Consider the following 25,713-nt stretch of genomic DNA (forward strand, 5'->3'; position numbering starts at 1 on the left):
GATCAGCAGAAACTGCAAGTATTCAGGAGATTACTGAGATTATTATAAAGAGAAGAAAAATGCTCAAAAGATATTTGGGTAGTTTGACTAAAAGTTATGTGCATCTACATACAAATATCATCATGATGATAATGATCATCATCATTAATAACGATAATATGTTAATAACCTATATGTGAAAAACGATGTTCTAAGCACCTAACATTACTTTATTTAATCCTCAATACAACCCTTCAAGGTTTGTGATGTTAACCCAGCTTGCAAACGGGAAAAGTGAGGCGTATGGAGGTAAAGCAAGACGTAAGGAGAAAAAACCCTAGCTCCAACTCCAAAGACCCAGCAGTTCTCGCTTCATATGTATACTGTTTCAATACACGAATTTCAGTCAGTTACCACAATTAAATGACTCCAAATCCCTATTAATGCAATTTAAATTTCAATTACCATGGTATATTAACTGTGAGTAAATGCATAAAGTGCAAATGCCGCTGCTGGTTCTTCACTCCACAATTGCTATATAATTAAGAAATATGCATCCTGATTACTGACCAATCACATCACTTGTTTCAAAGTCTGTGGTGACTGGCCACTGCACATCTGTTATTCAGCTCACACAGAAACACCAAAAAAGTAGCTGTGTTGCCTCTTTATCTTCCAGTGAGAAACCTATGTGGTCACTTTATAAAAATGGGTTTTTGAAAAAGAATTGAGGAGTAAAGGGGCACCTGGGTGGCCCAGTCAGGTAAGCTTTCCACTCTTGGTTGCAGCTCAGGTCATGATCTCAGGGTCTTGGCCTTGAGGCCCACGACCAGCTCAGCATGGAGTCTGCTTGAGATTCTCTCTCTGCCTTCCTCTCAGCCCCTCCCGCTCATTCTCTCTCTCAAATAAATAAATGTTTTTTAAAAAAAGGAATTGAAAAAAAAAAAAAAAAGGAATTGAGGAATAATAATGAGTGCAGCAAAGACATAAAGAGTGATAATGCTGAAGGTAAAATTCAAATCAAACATAAAGGGAGTTATAGAAGAAACAGCTGCCCATGGAAAAGTTGACACAGCCACTGTTCAAGAGGTCCAGTTGGAAGAACTTAGTGAGGATGAACTTGTCAACATAAATGAGGAAAGTAGTTGTGACAAAAAGGCTGAAATGTTCCAGAGAACATGATGCTGGCAAAATTACTATAACTACAGGAATGCTCAATCAATAAAGATTAACATTTTAGAAGCCAATCCAAACTAGAAAGTAGTATGGCAAATTGCCAAGGCATAGAAAAGATACTCTGTATTATAAGTTATGAGAAGAAAGCAGTGAGCACTGTTCAAATAACTACAGATAAGTTTTCTACAGAAAAATAAAACAAATTCTCAATGTTTCTAACATTTTAAATCACAGTGTACTAAATAAATATTAGTTTTAATAATTTTTCCATTCCTTATACACTTATAATCCACAGTAAGAGAGTTTTCAGTGTTTTGACAAAAACTTTTAAAGGTCACAGAATAGTCAAAATTGTTGCAAAGTTCACCCTGCAAGATTTTTCAGCTTGTACAGTTGTTTCTATGGTAATGTGTTACCATGCAAAGCAAGGTCTGCCTGTATGTCCTATTTACATTACACTGTGCTATCTCACTAAACACATGAAAGGTTATAATGTAAGAGATTTGAAAGAAATGTTAGATTCCTTCCACAACTGATTAAAAAGTGGACTAAACATGGGGCGCCTGGGTGCTCAGTCAGTTAAGCTTCTGCCTTCAGCCCAGATCATGATCCCGGAGTCACAGGATCGAGTCCCGCATTGGGCTCCCTGCTCAGTGGAATCCGCTTCTCCCTTTGCCCCTCAACCCGCTCGTGCTCTCTCTCTCTCACTCTGTCTCCCTTCCAAATAAAAAAATAAAATTTTTAAAGATTTTATTTCTGTATTTGACAGAGAGACACAGCGAGAGAGGGAACACAAGCAGGGGGAGTGGGAGAGGAAGAAGCAGGCTTCCTGCCAAGCAGGGAGCCCGATGTGGGGCTCGATCCCAGCACCCTGGGATCATGACCTGAGCCGAAGGCAGACACTTAATGACTGAGCCACCCAGGCGCCCCTAAATAAAATCTTTAAAAAAAAAAAAAGTGGACTAAACCTATTGAGGAATTTGGCTAATTTCAAACAAAAACTTCTAAACTGTTCAAGGGATTAAGTTTATGGTCTCTGATGTCTGCATCCATAGAAGTCTTCAATAAGAAATGTACAATTAATCTCTTAATTTTCTCATTGATTTAGAAACTAAGGTTTTAAAAAAATAGAAAGAAAGTTTAAAAATTTAAGGTGTCCAGCAAGGTCTGGGCTATAAAATAAGTAGAAGACAAACTTTCAAGGAATTTTCAAGCTAATTTAAGACTCAAATAAAATTCAAGTAACATGTCTATATAACAACATAAGTAAGTAACTGAGATTAACAATAGACAATGTTATATTCACAGAGGCTCAATGTAGCTTTCAGGGAAAGGTGAGAATTGAACTAGGCTTACTTTAGGGGCGCCTGGGTGGCTCAGGTGGTTAGGCAACTGCCTTCGGCTCAGGTCATGATCCTGGAGTCCCGGGATCGAGTTCCGCATTGGGCTCCCTGCTCAGCAGGGAGTCTGCTTCTCCCTCTGACCCTCTTCCCTCTCATGCTCTCTATCTCTCATTCTCTCTCAAATAAATAAATAAAATTAAAATAAATAAATAATGAACTAGGCTTACTTTACCAAATAACAGAGCAAGGGAGAAAACTCCAGGCATAAAGCTTGGCATAAAAAGGAAGGAAGAAGAAAGAAGAAAAGACTTGATCCACAAGAACAGTAGGTTTGTCAGCACAATAGCAAGAAATAAAGGGGCAAATGAGACCACCTGTGCAGAGCCTTGAATATCAGGTCACTTGGAAACATAGAACAACAGAAAGTTTCTCATGAGAACATTGTTACAATAAAAAATGTCACAACAAAATAAGAATGAAACTATAATAACCTAGACTGTAATACTGGCTGTGGAAATAAACTGCATAAAATATATATGGACTACATTCAAGAAAGAATGCAGAAGACTTACTGACCAATTCAAAGAATGAAAAAGGAAATGGAGATAAATATTCTAAATGAATGAGACCAGTCACTGGGAACAATGACCCCAAAAAGAAAACTCAAAACATCAAGAAAGCCACTGGGTCTAAGAAGGCAAGATGACTTTGTTGGGGATCCACTGAACATAAGCCCTTCTATCACTGGAAAGACATCACTTCTGCTTCCACTAACTACTAAGCAAGATCCTAGTGAACCCACTCCCACACAGAAAACAACTATAAAACCTAGATATAATACAAAAAGGACCCACCTGAAAGCACTGGAGAGTGAAGAGAAAGCAGACAGATTCTGGAGGAAGAGAGCTATGAGGTGAATTCCCAATCAGAGTGTTGAGCAGGGTGACAGGAACACTGTCCTTCTGGCTGAGGAAATCAGAACTGAAGCACAGGAACCACTGCCTTTGGGCAAGGAGGAAAGCAATCCCAGAAGGAAAAGAACCGGAAAAAAGATACTCAAATTCTGTCTACCTACATCTTTAGTTAACCCTCAAGTTATACAGATATGGAACAAATTTAAAGCAGTTCAAATAAAGACAAAATATCTGCACTGAAACTAGAGCTGCAATTCAAGAAACAAAGTATGCAATACTATTCTAACCAAGATAAAAACCTGCCAAACAACATCAACAACAATCAAAAACAATGAAAAACTCTCAAGAGAAAAAAAACAAATCAACTCAAAAAGTAGTCCAAAAAAACCCAATAAACAATAGGAAATGAATAACAGAGGAACAAAAACAGAGAATACAAAGAAAAAAAAATGGTACAGAAAAAAGTCAACACGATCAATAATTACATTAAATGGTAATTGACAAAGATTCCAATTAAAAGGCAGAGACTGACAAAATTTATTTAAAAGACAAGCAATTATATACTATCCAAAAGAGATAAATATTAAATATAAAGGCCCAGGGAAGTTGAAAATATATGGGTATAAGAAGATATATAATGCAAAGAGTAAGTAAAAGAAAGTTGGAGTGGTTATGTTAGTATCAAACAAAATAGATTTAAGGACAATAATTACCACACAGATAAAAAGGGACCTTGCATAGGGGCGCCTGGGTAGCTCTGTCGTTAAGCATCTGCCTTGGGTTAAGGTCATGATCCCAGGGTCCTGGGATTGAGCCCTGCATCGGGCTCCCTGCTCAGCGGGAGGCCTGCTTCTCCCTCTACCAGTCCCCCTGCTTGTATTCCCTCTCTCGCTATGTCTCTCTCTGTCAAATAAATTTAAAAATCTTAAAAAAAAGGGGGGGGGACCTTGCATAATAATAAAAGGATCAATTCATCAAGAAGACAGAATAATAAAAGGGTATATGTTAATAATAAAGCCTCAAAAAACATGAAGCAAAAATTGGCAATATTAAAGAAAGAGCCAATTCCAAAATCTTAATTGTGGATTTTAACTTCTTTATTCCAATAACTGATGGAATAATTAGACAAAAACAAAACAAAAACAAAGGCATCAAAGACATAGAAGACATGAACAACAGTGTCAATCACCTTGAGTTAACTGGTATCTATAGAATCAAGCCTAACAACTGCAGAATACATATTCTTTTCAAGCACTCACAGCAGGTTCAACAGGATAAAACATACAATGAGCCATAAGACAAACCCCAGTAAATTTTTAAAAATTAATACCATACCAAATGTGTTCATCAACCACAATGCATTTAAGTTAGATATCAACAATAAGATAACTTTAAAAATAAGAAATATTAGAAAATTAAGCAATAATCTTCTAAATAACCCATGGATCAAAGAAGCACTCCTAAGGAATCTAAGAAGATATTTAATATTTCTAATATTTCTAAAATATTATAATATTTCTGAAGAGAATGACAAAATATAATGTCAAAATTTGTGGGATGCAGCAAAAGCAGTGCTAGGAGAGAATATTTTAGTTTTAAGTGCTTATGTTTAAAAAAAGAAGAAATATTTAAAATCAATGGCCTAAGTTCCCAACTTAAGAAAAAAAAAGAGCAAATTAAATGTAAAATTATTAGAAGGAAGGAAATAATAAAGAGTAGAAATTGATGGGGGCGCCTGGGTGCCTCAGTTGGTTAAGCAACTGCCTTCGGCTCAGGTCATGATCCTGGGGTCCTGGGATCGAGCCCCGCATCAGGCTCACTGCTCGGCGGGAAGCTTGCTTCTCCCTCACCCACTCCCCCTGCTTGGGTTCCCTCTCTCGCTGTCTCTGTCTCTCTGTCAAATAAATAAATAAAATCTTAAAAAAAAAAAAGTAGAAATTGATGAAAGAGAAAATGTACAATAATATTATCAATGAAACTAATACCTGATTGAATAGGAAGATGAAAAACATTAATAAATCTCTAAGCAGACTAATGAGACAAAAGAGAGAAGACATAAATTAACAATATCAGGAATGAAAGAAAGGACTAAAGATCCCACAAAAATTGAAAGGATAATAAGGGAATGTTATTAACAACTTGATAGCAATAAACTTGCAACCCAAATTAAACGTAAAAATTTACTGAAAGAAACAAAATACCAAACTAATCTGATTAGAATTAGAAAATCTGAATGGTCTTATATCAATCAAAGAAACTGAATTCATAATTAAAACCTTTCCACAAAGAAAAGTCCATGTGAAGACAGCTTCCTTGGTGAATGCTACCGAATACTTAAGGAAGAAATAATACCAATCCAACACAAACTCTTTTTTTTTTTAAGATTTTATTTATTTATTTGAGAGAGAGAGAAAATGAGAGAGAGAGAGACAGAGCACAAGCAAGGGGGGGGGGCAAAGGGAGAAGGAGAAATAGACAACCCTGCAGAGCAGGGAGCCCGACGTGAGGCATCCGAGGACTGCAGGATCATGATCTAAGCCAAAGGCAGACACTTAACCGACTGAGCAACCCAGGTGCCCCTGCCAACATAAACTCTTCCAGAAAATACAAGAAGAGAGAACACTTCACAACTCATTGTATCTGGCCAGTATCACTCTGATACCAAAACCAGACAAAGACATCATCAAAAATGAAAATACAGATCAATATACTTCATAAAGATAGATGCAAAAACTCTTAACAATTGAGTGCCTAGGTGGCTCAGTTGGTTAAGCATCTGCCTCCAGCTCACGTCATGATCCCAGGGTCCTGGAATCAAGCCCCACCTGGGGCTCTCTGCTCAGTGGGGAGCCTATTTCTCCCTCTCCCTCTGCCTGTTGCTCCCCCTGCTTGTGCACCCTCTCCCTCTGTCAAATAAATAAATTAATTTAATTTAATTTAATAAACTCTTGGGGCACCTGGGTGGCTTAGTTGGTTAAGCAACTGCCTTCGGCTCAGGTCATGATCCCAGGGTCTTGGGATCGAGCCCCGCATGCTCCCTGCTCAGCAGGGAACCTGCTTCTCCCTCTCCATCTGCCACTCCCCTGCTTGTGCTCTCCTCCTGTCTCTCTGTCAAATAAATAAATAAAATCCTTAAAAAAAAACACACAACAAAATTATAGCAAATCATATCCAACAATATATAAGAAGGATAAGACATAATGACTAAGTGGTATTTATCCTGTGAACGCAAGACTGGCTTAACATCCAAAAACAAAATCAATTTAATTTACCATACTAAAAGACTGAGAAAAGGGGCACCTGGGTGGCTCAGTTGGTTGGGCGACTGCCTTCGGCTCAGGTCACGGTCCCGGGGTCCTGGGATCGAGCCCCGCATCAGGCTCCCTGCTCCCTGCTCGGCGGGAAGCCTGCTTCTCCCTCTCCCACTCCCCCCGCTTGTGTTCCCTCTCTCACTGCGTCTCTCTCTGTCAAATAAATAAATAAAATCTTTAAAAAAAAAAAAAAAGACTGAGAAAAAAATTATGATTTCAATAAATGAAGGAAAAAATTCAGCACTCAGTCATAATAGAAACTGAAGGGAACATCCTCCACTGGATTAAGGACATCATCCTCAACAATAAAAAGCTCAAAGCTTTCCTACTAAGATCAGGAATGACTAAAGTAAGTTGGCTCTCACCATTTCTATTCAAAATTATACTGGATATCCTAACCAGTACAATGGAACAAGAGAAAAAAATAAAAAGCATACGCAAAGAAAGAAAGAAGTAGAACGGTCATTACTGACAGATTATATAATCATGTACTAAGAAATCCTAAAGCATCTGCAAAAAAATGCCACTAGAACTTAAAAGTGAATTCAACACTGTCACATGAAACAAAGTACAAAAATATATTATATTTCTGTAGACTAGCAATGAAAAAATAGAAAACAGAAAATTTTAAATCAATTTATAATAGCATCAGAAAACAAAATACTTATGGGGTACCTTGGTGGCTCAGTAGGTTAAGTGTCTAACTCTTGGTTTCAGCTTAGGTCATGATCTCAGTGTCATGAGATGGAGCTCTGCATGGGGCTCCATGCTCATGGCAGAGTCCACTTGTCCCTCTCCCTCCCCCTCTGTCCTTCCCCCTCTACCCTTCCCCAACTCCATGCACATATGTGCACAAGCACATGCTCTCTCTCTCTCTAAAATAAGTAAATAAAATCTTTTTTAAAATAAGCAAAATACTTAGGAATATTTTTTTTAATTGTGCAAGAAGTGAACACTGAAAACTATAAAAAGTTGCAAAGGAAAATGAAGAGTACTAAATAAATGGAGAGATATACCATGTTCTTGGATTAGAAGACTGAACAATGTTAAAATGGCAATTCTCTCCAAATTGCTCTAGAAGTTCAATGCAATCCCATTAATTTCCCAGTTGGCTTTTGAGGAAATTGATAAGCTTTTTTCATAACTTACATTAAAATGCAGAGAGAATACCAAAAAGCCTAGAAAAAGAAAAACAAAGATGGAAGACTCACAATACTTGACGTCAAGACATAAAATAAAGGTACAGTAATCAAGACAGTGTGGTTAGGGCATAGGATAGATAGATAGATCAATGGAACAAAACAGAGACCAATAATAGCCCCGTACTTTTATGGTCAAATGGTTTGTGGCAAAGTTACCAAAGATAATTCAATGGGGAAAGGATAGTCTTTTCAACAAATGTTGCTGGAACATAATCATCTATACTGAAAAAAAAATAAATAAATCTTGATCTCTATCTCATACCCTGAAAGAATCATAGACATAAAGGTAAAAAACTATAAAAACTGTAGGGGCACCTGGGTGGCTCAGTCGTTAAGTGTCTGCCTTCAGCTCAGGTCATGATCCCAGCTTCCTGGGATCGAGCCCTGAATCAGGCTCCCTGCTCCGTGGGAAGCCTGCTTCTCCCTCTCCCACTCCCCCTGCTTGTGTTCCCTCTCTCGCTGTGTCTCTCACTGTCAAATAAATAAGTAAAATCTTTAAAATATATATATAATAATTTTAGAAAAGAACCTAAGAAAAACTTTATAACCCTGAGTAAGATAAATATTTCTTAAACAGGACACAAAAAGAATGAACATAAACAGACAATAGATAAGAGACAGGGATAAGTATCATAATTTAGTAATAAGACTGGGCTTATTGTTTTGGGGAGGCTTTCATAGTGCTTTGTTCATACCTCTTTTGCAGCCCATATCAAACCAAAATCATTTTTCATTCAGACAAAATACACATAAATAAAAGACTCTCTATCCAATCTCCGGAACCCTTGGATGTTTACATAAAAAACTACCATAGAGACAGAGCTTGGAAGAGATAGAAATTGGGTTTTATGTTTTCCCTCATCAAAATAGATAATACTGACATTTCACAGAAATACTTCAGAAAGGCAAAAGGATTATACTGAAAAGTTAAAAAAGTCAAAATGAAAAAGAAAGGTGAAATGATAAAATTTCAAGATATATCTTTATAACAAAAGAGTACAAGTGAATCTTCTTTTACAGAGTGAGTATATTCCTAGAAAAATAAGTATAAAATCAAGTTTTTCTTAAATGAGAAAAAAATTATGCAGCAGTGGTAATTTCTTTATAAATTAATTTTATTATGAATCACATTGTGTATGAAAACCTGTTCATAATCTCAATAATAAAAACTAATTTATATTTTATATAATTCTAGATATCCCTGTTAAGTTTGCTTAAAGTCAAATATGGAACTAAATTTTTTTTTAAGATTTTATTTATTTGAAGAAGATGTTATTTATTTGAGACCAGGCTTCTCCCTCTCCCACTCCCCCTGCTTGTGTTCCCTCTCTTGCTGTCTCTCTGTGTCAAATAAATAAATAAAATCTTTAATTAAAAAAAAGAAAAGAAAAAAATCAGAGAATAAACCTTGATAGAAGTTACCTTAAAAGGCTGATTTTTCATCTATAATCATAAAAGTGCACCTTTTAAAGCCATTTTTGTGTGTTGATTTAAATCACAAGACACTGACAAAAGAAAGTGGAATGACAGAGAAAAAGGAAAAGGATAAAAGTTTAAAAGTGTTCACAAATAGGGGGCACCTAAGTGGCAAGTTGGTTAAGTGGCGGACTCTTGGTTTCAGTTCACATGGTGATCTCAGAGTCGTGGGATCAAGCCCCAGGTCAGGAGTGTCCTTAAGACTTCTATCACTCTCCCTCTGCCCCTCCCCGCTGTTCTCACTTGCTCTTTCTGAAATAATCTTTTTTTTAAGTGTTCAGAAATATAAGAATATAAAATAAGTAGATCCAAAAAAGGAAGGAATGGAGATACTTAATTTGAAAATTAAGCTATTTATCAGGCTCACTGCATCAATACAGACTTTAAAAGAAAAAGGAAATGAGAAAGAGAAGACACATGCCAAGTCTTGCTAGAATAATTTACTAATTTGTACCTTTAATAAAAATGTCACAGTCAAAGCTATTATCTACCAAACACATACTATGAACAAGTAACATATTATCTGACTCTTAAGTAGCCTTACAAGATAAGTATTACTATCCCATTTACCTTAACCCTAGAGAGGTTAAGAAATTTACCAAAAGCCATACTGTCATTAACAAAAGAGAAGGAATTTGAACCTGTGTCTGTCCTTTGATAACAGCATTCTAACTCCCAAATGATGTCATATAACAATTTTTTAAAACAGACTTTGTTTAATCTACAATAATTATAGTTACAAAAGAACTCCTTTAGGGAATTACAAAATACTAAACAATTCATGAGGCAGCAGCAACACTGGAAATTCCACTGAATGAGGACAAAAATACCCACCAGAGTTAAAGTATAAATTAATATGACTATGACATTAATAAGGCAGTAAGGATATTTTTTAAATCTCTAGCAAATATCCATCAACTTTTGTTAACATAACACAAAGCCAAGAACGGGATCAAATGCTTTTGCGATTCACTAAAAAAATATCTCAAACATTTCAGCACATCTTAAGAAATATTTTCTAAAATAGACTGGGGGTTAGACGGTGAATAGGCATACTGAAAACAAAGTATGTACAAAGCAAAGATAATTCAAGTCTTAAACTATTCAAGGAAACATAGATAATTAAAATGATGTATTAGAAAAAATAAGTTTCTCTGATTAAATACCATCTGAAAACAAGCAGTCATTAACAGGGAATAATAAAATTAATTATTTTAAGTTGGAAGAAAGAAACCATCTCCATCTGAAACATCTGTGCAAAAAGAAGATGTCAAAACCTATACAAACGACTAAAATGTATCCTATCAAGGAACTAAGTGAAAAAAAAAATTCAAATTCCAAACATACAGGAAAAGAATTAAACTTGAACATGGACAGCAGTTTCCAAGCATTAAAAAGGGAAGCCATTCACTAGTGTACCAGCTCAATGAGGTCCTTCTACACTTCGCTGATGTACAGACTATTAAAATATTAATAACTGCAAATTCAATAAAATGTTACATTAAAATAAGAAATCAGCACACAAGAATCTGTGAAAGTAAATGAAATTTCTACCTTTGGCCATTTGGGATTGAGAAGTCGAGCTTTGATTGCATCATCCAGTGCCTTGTCATACTGCTGGATTTTCATATAGGCTGCAGATCTATTGCTGTATAAGATGCAGTTCTGAGGGTCAACAGCCAAGGCTTCATTGTACAGAACAATAGCTGTGTGAAAATCTCCATCATGACAGGCCTGGTTACTCTGACGAACCTTCTCAACAAATTCAGCTTTGCTCAACAATGGTCCATCAGGACTTCTCCGACCAAGAGTCTTAGCACCAAAGAGAGGAATCTACAAACAAAGAAACTTTGTCAGATAATCCAGAGGGTTTCCTTCTCTGAGAACAGGAAAATTCTTCATGCTCTGCTTTACACAGAAAACTTTTGTATCCTGAAAGACAATAAACTTTCCAAGAAGCAGCCAACATATTACCTTGAAAATATATATATATATGTTTTTATATATACATATGGTTATAAACATATATATTTACATTTTTTTGATTGAGAAAGTGAATGAATGAATACAAAAGAAAACTCAGGCTTTTTTCCTTGGCGATTTACAGTTAATACTAAGGGAGGGCAACTGGCTGGCTCACTCAGTAGAGCATGAGACTCTTGATCTCAGGGTCCTAAGTTCGAGCCCCATGTTGGGTGTAGAGATTACATACATACATACAAAAAGTTGTATTAAGGGAAAGAATACAAATATAAGCCAAAGAGAAAATATGATCTCAACCATATTGACAGCTGCACTTAAAAAATGAAAGAAACAGGATCAAAATATTAACTATGCTGTTATCTCTGAATATAAAATTATGGGTTATTTTTATTTTGTTAAAATTTTCTCTTATCCAAATGTTATGTAATGACCATAAGTTTTAAACTTTTTTTAAATTAAAGATTTCATTTATTTGAGAGAGAGTGAGCGAGCATGAGAGCTAGAGAGAGAGAGCAAGTTTGCGCACTAGCAGGGGGGAGGGGTAGAGAGAGAGAGGGAGAAGCAGACTCCCCACTGAGCAGGGAGCCTGATGCGGGATTTGATCCCAACACTCTGGGATCATGACGCGAGCTGAAGGCAGACACTTAACTGACTGAGTCACCCAGGTGCCCAAGTTTTAAATTGAAAAAAATAAAAACAAAACTTTTAAAACATAAATTTTAGGAGCACCTGGGTGGCTCAGTCAGGTAAGCATCTGACTCTTGATCTCAGCTCAGGTCTTAATCTCAGGGTGGTGAGTTCAAGCCCTGCATTGGGTTCTGCATTGGCCGCGGAGCCTACTTAAAAAAAAAAAAAAAAGCATAAATTTTAATGTATCAATGAATCTTTTTAGACTGGCAGATTTGGTAATTAGGCTATTACCATGGAATTTCAAAGACAAACACCAGTTTTTGGAAATCAAAAAGAAAAAAAACCTGCTGTAAACTGTATCTTGGCGATTTAAGACCTGTTTTTTGTTTTTTCCAAATCATTAAGTTTTCTATGACTTAATAATAGTGACCTTAAAACCAAAGGGAGTGAATGAATCAAACATTACTCATTTTTAAACAGGAAAGTCATGAACTGCATCAGAGTCCCAAGAGAAGAAACTTTAGGCAGCAGTATCCAGACAGACAGTTCACAATTCTAATGAGGCTCATCCTGAGTAAAATTAAAACAAAAAGTGTAAAAGTGTAATTTGCTTCCCCATGTCTTTCTTTAAGACTAAGTCCAATCCCTCCATTCAAAAGAGGGCAGATCTGATAGGTAACACAGCAATACTTAGAAAAATAACTGACTCCCATAGAGACATTTGCTTTAAAAAGGACAAATTCCACAGAAAGAAGAAAGGCAGAGCTGATCTCCTACATAGGCAGCCACTATTTTTCCTCTGTTTACAGGGATGCCATGTCCTAGATTTCCAGGACAGTTTGAAACATTAAAATATCCTAGAAATTTCAAATATCAGGGTCCAGTTTTTTTTTTTTTATTATTCATTTAAGAGAGACAGCACAAGCAAGGGGAGCAGCAGCAGAGGGAGAGGGAAAAGCAGACTCCCCGCTGAGCAGGGAGCCCAATGCGGGGCTCAATCCCAGGACCCGATTCCAGGACCCAGAGATCATGACCCAAGCCAAAGGCAGATGCCCACCCATCTGAGTCACCCAGGTGCCCCTCCATGTCCAGTTATATCCCTCAACTCCCTGATACTACAAGTGGCTAACTAAGAATGTATTCTGGTTAGTTTGTTGTTGTTGTTTTAAACTATGATCATGAAACATACTGCTTGAAAATGAATGGACTAATGTAACATTTAGCAAATAACAAAGATTTTCCTAAAGAGTCTTGATTTATTATTTTATCTACATAATCAAACCAATGTATGAGATACTGACAATGTATAAAACTGATTTCATTTTGGAAAACATACACATCATGACTCCAAATAAGGGCAGTACTAGCCATAAGTTATGAAAGCCAACCTTGTATTTGAAAACTGAAGGGTATGACATAAAAATACAAATAACACCCTTAAAAAATAAAATGGTTAGGTTCAAATGTAACCTAAAGGTGAAAACGACATGTTCCTACTATTCCTACTTGTCAGAGTAATAATTTTGGTTCATTGCCAATATAGATAAGAATCAGATTAACAAAAGAAGGGTTCTGGGGTGGCTGGGTGTCTCAGTCGGTTAAGCATTTGACTTCAGCACAGGTCATGATTTCAGGGTCCTGGGACGGAGCCCCGGTCAGACTCCATGCTCAGCAGGGAGTCTGATTCTCCCTTTCCCTCTGCCCTTCCCTTATCCACCCCCCACTACTGCTCTCTTAAAATGAATAAATGAATGAATGAATGAATGAATAGATAGATAGTAAATAAATAAATAGTTCTGCATTTTATTACCTCCATATACAGTAACATTTCCCAAAATACGTTCCTCTAAGAACTCTTAGGTCCGCAGAATACTTGGATGAACAAAGATAAATGAGATTCTTCTTTAGTGGAAGAGCTCTCAGAGCTTTTGTTTTGTACACTGTGAATCTGAGAGGGGAGAAACCATACATACAAGATCAAAGGACCTTTTTGGTAGAGTATCTTGACGGACAAGAAACTGCTTAAAACTCTGATATGAACTGGGGCTCCTAGCTGGCTCAGTCAGCAGAGCACGAAACTCTCCATCTCAGGGTCACAAATGTAAGCCCCGTGTTGGGGATAGAGATTACTTTAAAAAACAAAAAAGGAGGGGTGCCTGGGTGGCTCAGTCAAGTAAGAATCTGCCTTCGGCTCAGGTCATGATCCCAGGGTACTGGGATCAAGCCCCATGTCAGGCTCCCTGCTCAGTAGGGGTCTGCTTCTCCCTCTTCTCTGTTCATTCTCTTTCTCTCTCAAATAAATAAATAAAATCTTTAAAAAACCTCTGATGTAAACTATTAAATAAAGCCTCTAGGAGCAAAGTAAAACGCCATGGAAAAGTGCAAGTGCAGAAAGATTATAAATACCAGAGAATTCTAACATCATCCTCACCACCAAGTGTCCATAAATTTAAAACAAAGGGGCACTCTAATACGTGTCCAGAAGCTTCTAATTTGTCAAAATATTCCTGTTCCTACTATGCTAGCTACAATGTGCTCCTCAGGAGGCTAATAAATAGCATTTTGTGTAGTTAAAAAAAGGAATATAATTTACCTACTCCCACTTTATCTTCTCAGCTACTGATAAAATCTGCATGACAGAGAGAAAAAAAGACTATTGCATGTATTTTTCAGATTATGTATATATATTATATATTTATATATATATTTTAAAATATTTTTTTCAGATTTTATATATATATATGCACATACACATATAGTACTTGGAAAAACTGGCCATATTAAATTCAGAAACAAATGGACTGAATAGTACTACTTATGAATATTTTTAAAAATAAAATGAAACTTTAAATCACTATTTACTTAAACTGCTGATGATATTCTTTCATTTCTCATATATTTCACTTATTTACAGTTTAACGATGTCAACATATATTAACATCATGGATATTTTTCTCTGACCTCTGACAAACCCATCTTGAAAGTCGTGACAATACAGATGAAATAGGCTCAAAACACATGGATGAAAATAGGCGCAAACATAGAGGAAATAGGCTCAAAATATTCAGCCAAATACACTTATCAAACCATAATTGTTCCAGACCAGTTATAATTTTTTTTAATTTTTTTATTGTAATGTTAATCACCATATATTACATCATTAGTTTTTGATGTACATGATTCATTGTTTCTGCATAACACCCAGTGCTCCACGCTCTTTAGAGACGCTGCCCTCTTTAATACCCATCACCAGGCTAACCCATCCCCTTACTCTGCTCCCCTCTAGAACCCTCAGTTTGTTTTTCAGAGTCCATCGTCTCTCATGATTCGTATCCCCCTCTGACTTACTCCTCTTCATTCTTCCCCGCCTGCTATCTTCTTCTTTTTTTTTTCTTAACATATGTTGCATTATTTGTTTCAGAAGTACAGATCTGTAATTCAACAGTATTGTACAATTCACAGCGCTCACGATAGCACATACCCTACCCAATGTCTATCACCCATCCACCCCATCCCTCCCACCCCCCACCACTCCAGCAACACTCAGTTTGTTTCCTGAGATTAAGAATTCCTCATATCAGTGAGGTCATATGATACAGGTCTTTCTCTGATTCACTTATTTCACTCAGCATAACACCCTCCAGTTCCATCCACATCGTTGCAAATGCCAAGATCTCATTCCTTTTGATGGCTGCATAATATTCCATTTTGTATATATACCACTCTTCCTTATCCATTCATCTGTCGATGGACATCTTGGCTCTTTCCACAGTTTGGCTATTGTGGACATTGCTGCTATAAACATTGGGGTGCACGTACCCCTTCGGATCCCTACATTTGTGTCTTTGGGGTAAATACCCAGTAGTGCAATTGCTGGATCGTATGGTAGCTCTATTTTCAACTGTTTGAGGAACCTCCATACTGTTTTCCAGAGTGGTTGCACCAGCTTGCATTCCACCAACAGTGGAGGAGGGTTCCCCTTTCTCCACATCCCCGCCAACATCTGTCGTTTCCTGACTTGTTAATTTTAGCCATTCTGACTGGTGTGAGATGGTATCTCATTGAGGTTTTAATTTGGATTTCCCTGATGCCGAGCGATGTTGAGCACGTTTTCATGTGTCTGTTGGCCGTTTGGATGTCTTCTTCAGAAAAATGTCTGTTCATGTCTTCTGCCCATTTCTTGATTGGATTATTTGTTCTTTGGGTGTTGAGTTTGATAAGTTCTTTACAGATTTTGGACACCGGCCCTTTATCTGATATGTCATTTGCAAATATTTTCTCCCATTCTGTCGGTTGTCTTTTGGTTTTGTGGACTGTTTCTTTTGCTGTGCAAAAGCTTTTTATTTGATGAAAATCCCAATAGTTCATTTTTGTCCTTGCTTTCCTTGCCTTTGGCGATGTTTCTAGGAAGAAGTTGCTGCGGCTGAGGTCGAAGAGGGTGCTACCTGTGTTCTCCTTTAGGATTTTGATGGACTCCTGTCTCACGTTTAGGTCTTTCAACCATTTGGAGTCTATTTTTGTGTGTGGTGTAAGGAAATGGTCCAGTTTCATTCTTCTGCATGAGGCTATCCAATTTTCCCAACACCATTTGTTGAAGAGACTGTCTTTTTGCCATTGGACATTCTTTCCTGCTTTGTCAAAGATAAGTTGACCATAGAGTTGAGGGTCCATTTCTGGGCTCTCGATTCTGTTCCACTGATCTATGTGTGTTTTTGTCCCAGTACCATACTGTCTTGATAATGGCAGCTTTGTAATACAGCTGGAAGTCCGGAATTGTGATGCCGCCAGCTTTGCTTTTCTTTTTCAAGATTCCTCTGGCTATTCGGGGTTTCTTCTGGTTCCATACAAATTTTAGGATTATTTGTTCCATTTCTTTGAAAAAAGTGGATGGTATTTTGATGGGGATTGCATTGAATGTGTACATTGCTCTAGGTAGCATGGACATCTTCACAATGTTGGTTCTCCCAATCCGTGAGCATGGAATGTTTTTCCATTTCTTTGTGTCTTCTTCAATTTCTTTCATGAGTATTTTATAGTTTTCTGAGTACAGATCCTTTGTCTCTTTGGTTAAATTTATTCCTAGGTATCTTATGGTTTTGGGTGCAATTGTAAATGGGATCGACTACTTGATTTGTCTCTCTTCTGTTTTGCTGTTGGTGTATAGGAATGCCACTGATTTCTGTGCATTGATTTTATATCATGCTACTTTACTGGAATCCTGTATGAGTTCTAGCAGTTTTGGGGTGGAGTCTTTTGGGGTTTCCACATACAGTATCATATCATCTGCAAAGAGTGAGAGTTTGACTTCCTCTTTGCCGATTTGGATGCCTTTGATTTCTTCTTGTTGTCTGATTGCTGTGACTAGGACTTCTAAGACTATGTTGAATAGCAGGGGTGATAGTGGACATCCCTGCCGCGTTCCTGACCTTAGGGGAACAGCTCCCAGCTTTTCCCCATTGAGAATGATATTTGCTGTAGGTTTTTCATAGATGGCTTTTATGATATTGAGGTATGTACCCTCTATCCCTATACTCTGAAGAGTTTTGATCAAGAAAGGATGCTGTACTTTGTCAAATGCTTTTTCTGCATCTATTGAGAGGATCATATGACTCTTGTTCTTTCTTTTGTCAATGTATTCTATCACGTTGATTGATTTGCGGATGTTGAACCATCCTTGCAGCCCAGGGACAAAACCCACTTGATCGTGGTGAATAATCCTTTTAATGTACTGTTGGATCCTATTGCCTAGTATTTTGGTGGGAATTTTTGCATCCGTGTTCATCAAGGATATTGGTCTGTAATTCTCCTTTTTGATGGGGTCTTTGTCTGGTTTGGGGATCAAGGTAATGGTGGCCTCATAAAATGAGTTTGGAAGTTTTCCTTCCATTTCTATTTTTTGGAACAGTTTCAGGAGAATAGGTATTAATTCTTCCTTAAATGACTGATAGAATTCCCCTGGGAAGCCATCTGGCCCTGGGCTTTTGTTTGTTGGGAGATTTTTGATGACTGCTTCAATTTCCTTAGTGGCTATAGGTCTGTTCAGGTTTTCTATTTCTTCCTGGTTCAGTTTTGGTAGTTGATACATCTCTAGGAATGCACCCATTTCTTCCAAGTTATCTAATTTGCTGGCATAGAGTTGCTCATAATATGTTCTTATAATTGTTTGTATTTCTTTGGTGTTGGTTGTGATCTCTCCTCTTTCATTCATGATTTTGTTGATTTGGGTCATTTCTCTTTTCTTTTTGATAAGTCTGGCCACGGATTTATCAATCTTGTTAATTCCTTCAAAGAACCAGCTCCTAGTTTCGTTGATCTGTTCTACTGTTCTTTTGGTTTCTAGTTCATTGATTTCTGCTCTGATCTTTATTATTTCTCTTCTCCTGCTGGGTTTAGGCTTTATTTGCTGTTCTTTCTCCAGCTCCTTTAGGTGTAGGGTTAGGTTCTGTATTTGAGACCTTTCTTGTTTCTTGAGAAAGGCTTGTATTGCTATATACTTTCCTCTCAGGACTGTCTTTGCTGTATCCCGAAGATTTTGAACAGTTGTGTTTTCATGTTCATTGGTTTCCATGAATTTTAATTCTTCTTTAATTTCCTGGTTGACCCATTCATTCTTTAGTAGGATGCTCTTTAGCCTCCATGTATTTGAGTTCTTTCCGACTTTCCTCTTGTGATTGAGTTCTAGATTCAAAGCATTGTGGTCAGAAAATATGCAGGGAATAATCCCAATCTTTTGGTACCGGTTGAGACCTGATTTGTGACCTAGGATGTGATCAATTCTGGAGAATGTTCCATGGGCACTAGAGAAGAATGTGTATTCCGTTGCTTTGGGATGGAATGTTCTGAATATGTCTGTGAAGTCCATTTGGTCCAGTGTGTCATTTAAAGTCTTTATTTCCTTGTTGATCTTTTGCTTAGATGATCTGTCCATTTCAGTCAGGGGGGTGTTAAAGTCCCCCACTATTATTGTATTGTTATCAATGTGTTTCTTCGCTTTGTTATTAATTGCCTTATATAATTGGCTGCTCCCATGTTAGGGCCATAGATATTTACAACTGTTAGATCTTCTTGTTGGATAGACCCTTTAAGTAGGATATAGTGTCCTTCCTCATCTCTTATTACAGTCTTTGTTTTAAAATCTAATTTGTATGATATAAGGATTGCCACCCCAGCTTTCTTTTGGTGTCCATTAGCATGGTAAATGGTTTTCCACCCCCTCACTTTCAATCTGGGGGTGTATTTGGGTCTAAAATGAGTCTCTTGCAGACAGCATATGGATGGGTCTTGCTTTTTAATCCAATCTGATAGCCTGTGTCTTTTGATTGGGGCATTCAGCCCATTTACATTCAGGGTAACTATTGAAAGGTATGAATTTAGTGCCATTGTGTTGCCTGTAAGGTGACTGTTACTGTATATTGTCTGTGTTCCTATCTGATCTATGCTGCTTTTAGGCTCTCTCTTTCCTTAGAGGACCCCTTTCAATATTTCTTGGAGGGCTGGTTTCGTGTTTGCAAATTCCTTTCGTTTTTGTTTGTTCTGGAAGCTTTTGATCTCTCCTTCTATTTTCAGTGACAGCCTAGCTGGATATAGTATTCTTGGCTGCATATTTTTCTCGTTTAGTGCTCTAAAGATATCTTGCCAGTCCTTTCTGGCCTGCCAGGTCTCTGTGGAGAGGTCTGTTGCCAATCTAATATTTCTACCATTGTAGGTTACATATCTCTTCTCCCGAGTTGCTTTCAGGATTTTCTCTTTGTCTCTGAGACTCGTAAGTTTTACTATTAGATGTCAGGGTGTTGACCTATTATTATTGATTTTGAGAGGGGTTCTCTGTGCCTCCTGGATTTTCATGCCTGTTTCCTTCCTCACATTAGGGAAGTTCTCTGCTATTATTTGCTCCAATATACCTTCTACCCCTCTCTCTCTTTCTTCTTCTTCTGGGATCCCAATTACTCTAATGTTGTTTTGTCTTATCGTAGCACTTATCTCTCGAATTCTGCCCTCGTGATCCTGTAGTTGTTTCTCTCTCTTTTTCTCAGCCTCTTTATTTTTCATCATTTGGTCTTCTATATCGCTGATTCTCTCTTCTGCCTCATTTATCCTAGCAGTTAGTGCCCCCATTTTTGATTGCACTTCATCAATAGCCTTTTTGATTTCGACCTGGTTATATTTTAGTTCTTTTATTTCTCCAGAAAGGTTTCTCTAATAACTTCCACTTTCAAGCCCAGCTACTATCTTTCAAATCATGATTCTGAACTCTAGGTCCGACATCGTACTAATGTCCATATTGAGTAGGTCCCTGGCTGACGGTACTACCTCTTGTTCTTTTTGCTGAGGTGATTTTTTTCGTCTTGTCATTTTGTCCAGAGGAGAACAGATGAATGAGAGAACGAAATGCTAACAGGTTAACAATGTCCCCAGCAAATATACTCTGTACAAATCAGAAAAGACCTGAAACCAGGGGGGAAAAAAGGGAAAGAAAGAAAGAAGAAAGAGAAAAAAAAAAGTAAAAAAAAGATAAAAAAACAGAACAAGGGTGCCTGGGTGGCTCAGTTGGTTAGGCGACTGCCTTCGGCTCAGGTCATGAGCCTGGAGTCCCGGGATCGAGTCCCACATCGGGCTTCCTGCTCAGCAGTCTGCTTCTCTCTCTGACCCTCTTCCTTCTTCCCTCTTGTGCTTTCTATCTCTCATTCTCTCTCTCTCTCTCAAATAAATAAAATCTTTTAAAAAAATAACACACATAAAAATTATTAAAAAAAAACAAAACAATACAAAAAAAGCAGAATATGATCAAATATGATCAGGCTAGTGCATAGATCAGTGCCACACACTAGATTTTGGGCATATTTTGGTCTGTTAGAAAAAAGTGCCTCCTAAAATTTTAAAGGAAGAAAGACATATATGTACAAAATAAGGGTTGATACAATGAAGGGATGGAAGATGACTATAAAGATGAAAATTATAAAAGATTTTATAAAAGGAATTGATAAGTTGTTTGAAAAAAGAAAGATTTTTAAAAAAAAAAGAAAAGAAAAAAGGGAGAGAATGTGATCAGGCAGGAGACTAGAACAAAGCCATACACTAGTGATTTAGGGTATATTTTGATCTGTTAGAAGAAACTGTATCTCAAAATTTTAAAGAGAGAACAACTTATATACATATATGCCAAAAATAAGGGTAACTACTATGAAGGGATAAACTATGACTCTAAAAATGAAAAATAAAAAATGTTTTTTTAAAAAAGGGATTGATAAGATGTTGGTTGAAAAAGGGAAAAAAAGTTTAAAAAAAAGTTAAAAAAATTAACTTTGATGAACTAATGAATCATGGTAAAAAAAAAAGCCATGAATTCTATGTGCAGTATTCCCCTAGCACTGGAGTTCTCCCGTTCTCCTTGATCGGTAAACTTGGTCTTGGCTTCCTGGCTGTTCATGTTATCTTCTGGGGGAGGGGCCTGTTGCCGTGGTTCCCAAATGTCTTTGCTGGAGGCTGAAATGCCCCATCCTTGTCGGTCTGGGCTAAGCAAGCTGCTCAGGTTTGCCCTCAGGAGCTTTTGTTCCCTGCAAGCTCTTGGTACAGCTTTGGAGGACCAGGGCGAAAATGGTGGCCTCCCAATCTCCACCCGGAGGAGCTGAGAACTCGGGGCCTCGCTCCTCAGTGAGCCCCCAGAGAAAAGCAGTCACTCCCGTCTCCCCGGTCTCTGGCCGCACTCCGTGCTCACCCAGCCTGTGACCGAGCGTTTGTATCTCTGGCACCCGACCCCGTGTGGTCTCCAAATCCAGCAGATCCCTGCGGTGCATTCCCACACTGCTCCTCCCGGGGGACAAAGGGGAGTCTCCCCAGCTCTGTCGCTTGTTGGGTTCCTGCTGGAGGAGCAGTGGCCCAACTGGGCCGCGGATCACGGTTTATGGCAACCCCGAGCTGAGAGCCTGCGCCTCGGCTCTGTCTCTGCAGCCGGCTTCCCCACTCTGACACCTAGGAGCTCTGCCGCACTCAGGCACCCCCGGTCTTTCTGTGACCCCGAGGGTCCTGAGACCACACTGTCCTGGGAGGATTCCACCCCCCGCTTAGCCACTGCAGCGACGTCCCTCAGCGGAGCCAACTTCTAAAAGGTCCGATTTTGTGCTCCACGGCTCTATCACTTGCCAGCAGCGGCTGACGGAGGCCCCCTCCCCCGCCATCTATCCTCCCGAATATCGCCTCGGATTCACTTCTCCGCACGTCCTACCTTCCAGTAAGTGGTCGCTTCTCTGTTCAGAGAGTTGTTGCTACTCTCCTCTTCAATCTCCTGTTGAGTTCGTAGGTGTTCAGAATGGTTTGACCCCTATTCAGCTGAATTCCTGAGACCAGACAAAATCTAGGTCTCCTACTCCTCCGCCACCTTGCTCTGCCCCCCTAGTTATAAATTTTGATTACTCAAATGAGAGAAAAAATACTTATCATCCTTTATATAAAAAAATATAGGTGAATCAAAGAATTAAATGTTTAAATTAAATAATAAAATTACAAAAATGAAACACATAAGAATTTTTCATCATATAAGCTGAGGAAGGCCTTTTTTTTTTTTTAAAGATTTTATTTATTTGACAGAGAAAGACACAGCAAGAGAGGGAACACAAGCAGGGGGAGTGGGAGAGGGAGAAGCAGGCTTCCCACAGAGCAAGGAGTCTGATGTGACTCGAGCCCAGGACCCTGGGATCATGAGACAAGCTGAAGGCAGACGCTTAACGACTGAGCCACCCAGGCGCCCCAGAGGAAGGCCTTTCTAAATACAACACAAAACCTAAAGACATAACAAAAATAAATTTGACAACATAAAAAATTTAAATATCTACATGGAAAAAAAAAGATTTAAAAAAAAGAAAAAGATGAGTGACAAATCAATTTTAAAAAACTTTGCAACACATAATAAAAGGCTAATTTTCTTACTATATAAAAATGTACAAATAAGAAAAAAACAATCCAATGGACATAGGACAATGAACAAAGAATATGCACAGACAGATCATGAAAAAGGAAATCCATATGGCCTTTAAGCACATTTTTTAATGTGTGACTTCAGTTATTTTTTTCTTTAAAGTAAACTCTATGCCCAACATGGGGTTTGAACTCACAACCCTGAGAGCAAGAGTTGCATGCTCTACAAACTGAGCCAGCCAGGTGCCCTATGACTTCAGTTATTTTAAAAGAAAATTAATCCTCAAGATATTATTTTTCTTCTCTCATTCTAATGGGGAAAAAAGTTATCAGTACACTTTCATAGTAAGGGGATAGGAAAAAGCTACATTCATACATTGCTGATGGAACTAGAAACTGGTATTTCTTCATAGAAAAACGAAAGAACAGCTACAAAAATATAAAAGGTACATATTCTCTGAATTCTAGAAATTTTTCCACTTCAGGTAAATTATCCTTTACCTATGTAAACAAATGTATCCAGATACATTTACCTATGTAAACAAAGTCTCATATACAAAAATATTCAGAACATCATTTGTATTAGCATGAGATTAGAAATAACCTAAATGCCAGACAACAGGAAAACAGATAAATTAATTTTCATAGATCAATATAATTGCTACTACAAATCCAGCCAAAAGAATGAAACAGATTTTATATACTGATATGGAAAGATAGAAAAAATAAAGTTGTAGAAGAGATACAGAATATGTTATCTTCCACAAAAAAAAGGGGGAAGGAAGTAATGCATACATGTACACACACTTACATGCTTAATTATACATGGGTTAATTATGCCAGAAAAATATATAAACCAGTAGAATAACTGCCTCAAAAGAGAGTTGTTTGAAGACTAGAAGGTAAGAGTAGGAAAGTAATCAATATTTCCATTTTGTGCTGTCTGATACTTTATTATATGTATATACTCCCTATATTTTTTTAAATATGAAAAAAAAATTCCAAAAACAGCATAGCTTACTTTTATGTATCAGGGCACACATATATAGTTGTAGAATCTGTTTACTTTTTTTTTTAAGATTTTATTTATTTATTTGCAGAGAGAGGGAGAGAGCACACAAGCAGGGGGAGCGGCAGGCAGAGGGAGAAGCAAGCTCCCCACTGAGCAAGGAGCCCGATGAGGGAATCAATCCCAAGACCCAGGGATCATGACCTGAGACAAAGACATTTGCTTAACAGAATGAGCCACCTAGGTGTCGCAAATCTGTTCACTTTCTAAGTGTGTCTGTCTGAAGAGACAAAAGGGAGATAAAAACCCAGCCTTTGTACCCTGGACCAGAGCTTCATAGTCTAGAGGAAGGGGAATACCACTTTCTAAACATTTTTTTTTTTAATTTGAGAAGGAGTAGACAACACAAGCAGAGTGAGGGGCAGAGGAAGAAGCAGTTTCCTTGCTGAGCAGGGAGCCTGACGTGGGCCTCGACCCAGGGACTCCTGGACTCCAGGATCATGACCTGAGCCAAAGGCAGACAGATGCTTAACCAACTGAGCCACCCAGCAGCCCTGGGGCTACCACGTTCTAAGTCTTACAAAGTCGCTCTCTATTCACCAAGCTATTCGTATACCTAGAGAGTAGGACCATTTTTGAATTTACACAAAGGTCCCATATAGATAAGCAAAGGGTACACATTAGTTGTGTATTTTAAAAGCAAAATAGATAATGGGGTGCCTGGGTGGCTCAATCAGTTGAACATCTGACTCTTGATTTTGGCTCAGGTTGTGATCTCTGGGTCATGAGATCAAGCCCTACACTGGGCTCTGAGCTCCACTCAGACTCTGTTTGAGATTCTCTCCCTCTGCGCCTTCCCCTGCTCAGGCTACCTCTCTCTCGCTCCCAAATAAATAAATGAAATCTTAATAAAAATAAAAAATAAAAACAAAACAGGTAAGACAATATTTCACTGGAAAACTGACTACATAATAAAGAATTCAGTATGCATTCCAAAACTAAACTATATAATACCTCAAATTAACAACTTTGTAGATGGGTTTATAAGATGTGACATAACAAATGGCGGGATTAATAAACTGGAGGAAAAGTCCAGAGAAAATACCCAAAATGAAATATACCAAAAAGAAAGGGTTGAGGGGAGAAAGGAGGTGCATAAGAGACAATAAGAGGGGCGCCTGGGTGGCTCAAATGGTTAAGCGTCTTTCTTCAGCTCGGGTCATGATCCCAGGGTCTTGGGACCGAGTCCCACATCGGGCTCCCTGCTCAGCGGGGAGTCTGCTTCTCCCTCTCCCTCTGCCTCTCCCCCTGCTTGTTCTCTCTCTGTCTCTCTCGCAAATGAATAAATAAAATCTTAAAAAAAAAAAGAGAAAGACAATAAGAGGAGGAGGAGCAAGATGGCAGAGTAGGAGACCTAAATTTTGTCTGGTGCCAGGAATTCAGCTAGGTAGGTATCAAAGAATTCTGAACACCTACAAACTCAACAGGAGATTGGAGAAAAGAACAGCAGCAACTCTCTGAACAGAAACACAACCACTTTCTGGAAGGTAGGACGTGCAGAGAAGTGAATCCCAGGCGATATTCAGGAAGACAAATTGCGTGGGCGGGGAGCCTCCCTCGGCCGCTACCGGAAAGTGATAGAGCAGCGGAGCACAAAATCAGAACTTTTAAAAGTCAGCTCCGCTGAGAGATGTCACTCCAGAAGCTAAGCGGGGGGGGGGGGGGGGGGGGGGGGGATGGAACCCTCACTGGGACAATGTGGTCTCAGGATCCTTGGGA

The 25,713-nt window shown here is 38.2% G+C and overlaps 1 protein-coding gene across 3 annotated transcripts in view; it reads right to left on the minus strand.

Moving 5' to 3' along the window:
- TTC28 (tetratricopeptide repeat domain 28) overlaps positions 1 to 25,713 on the minus strand; it is a 639,440-nt gene that overhangs the window by 575,785 nt on the left and 37,942 nt on the right. For all 3 annotated transcript variants that reach the window (XM_073886735.1, XM_073886734.1, XM_073886736.1), the window contains one exon: positions 10,956 to 11,234. In XM_073886735.1, the coding sequence (XP_073742836.1) occupies positions 10,956 to 11,234 (279 nt within the window). The remainder of the gene's footprint in view (positions 1 to 10,955; positions 11,235 to 25,713) is intronic.

The sequence above is a fragment of the Callorhinus ursinus genome, unplaced genomic scaffold (genome assembly GCF_003265705.2).
Source record: "Callorhinus ursinus isolate GAN/ISIS: 27379988/994484 unplaced genomic scaffold, GSC_fseal_2.0 scaffold72, whole genome shotgun sequence".
NCBI classification, from domain to species: domain Eukaryota; kingdom Metazoa; phylum Chordata; class Mammalia; order Carnivora; family Otariidae; genus Callorhinus; species Callorhinus ursinus.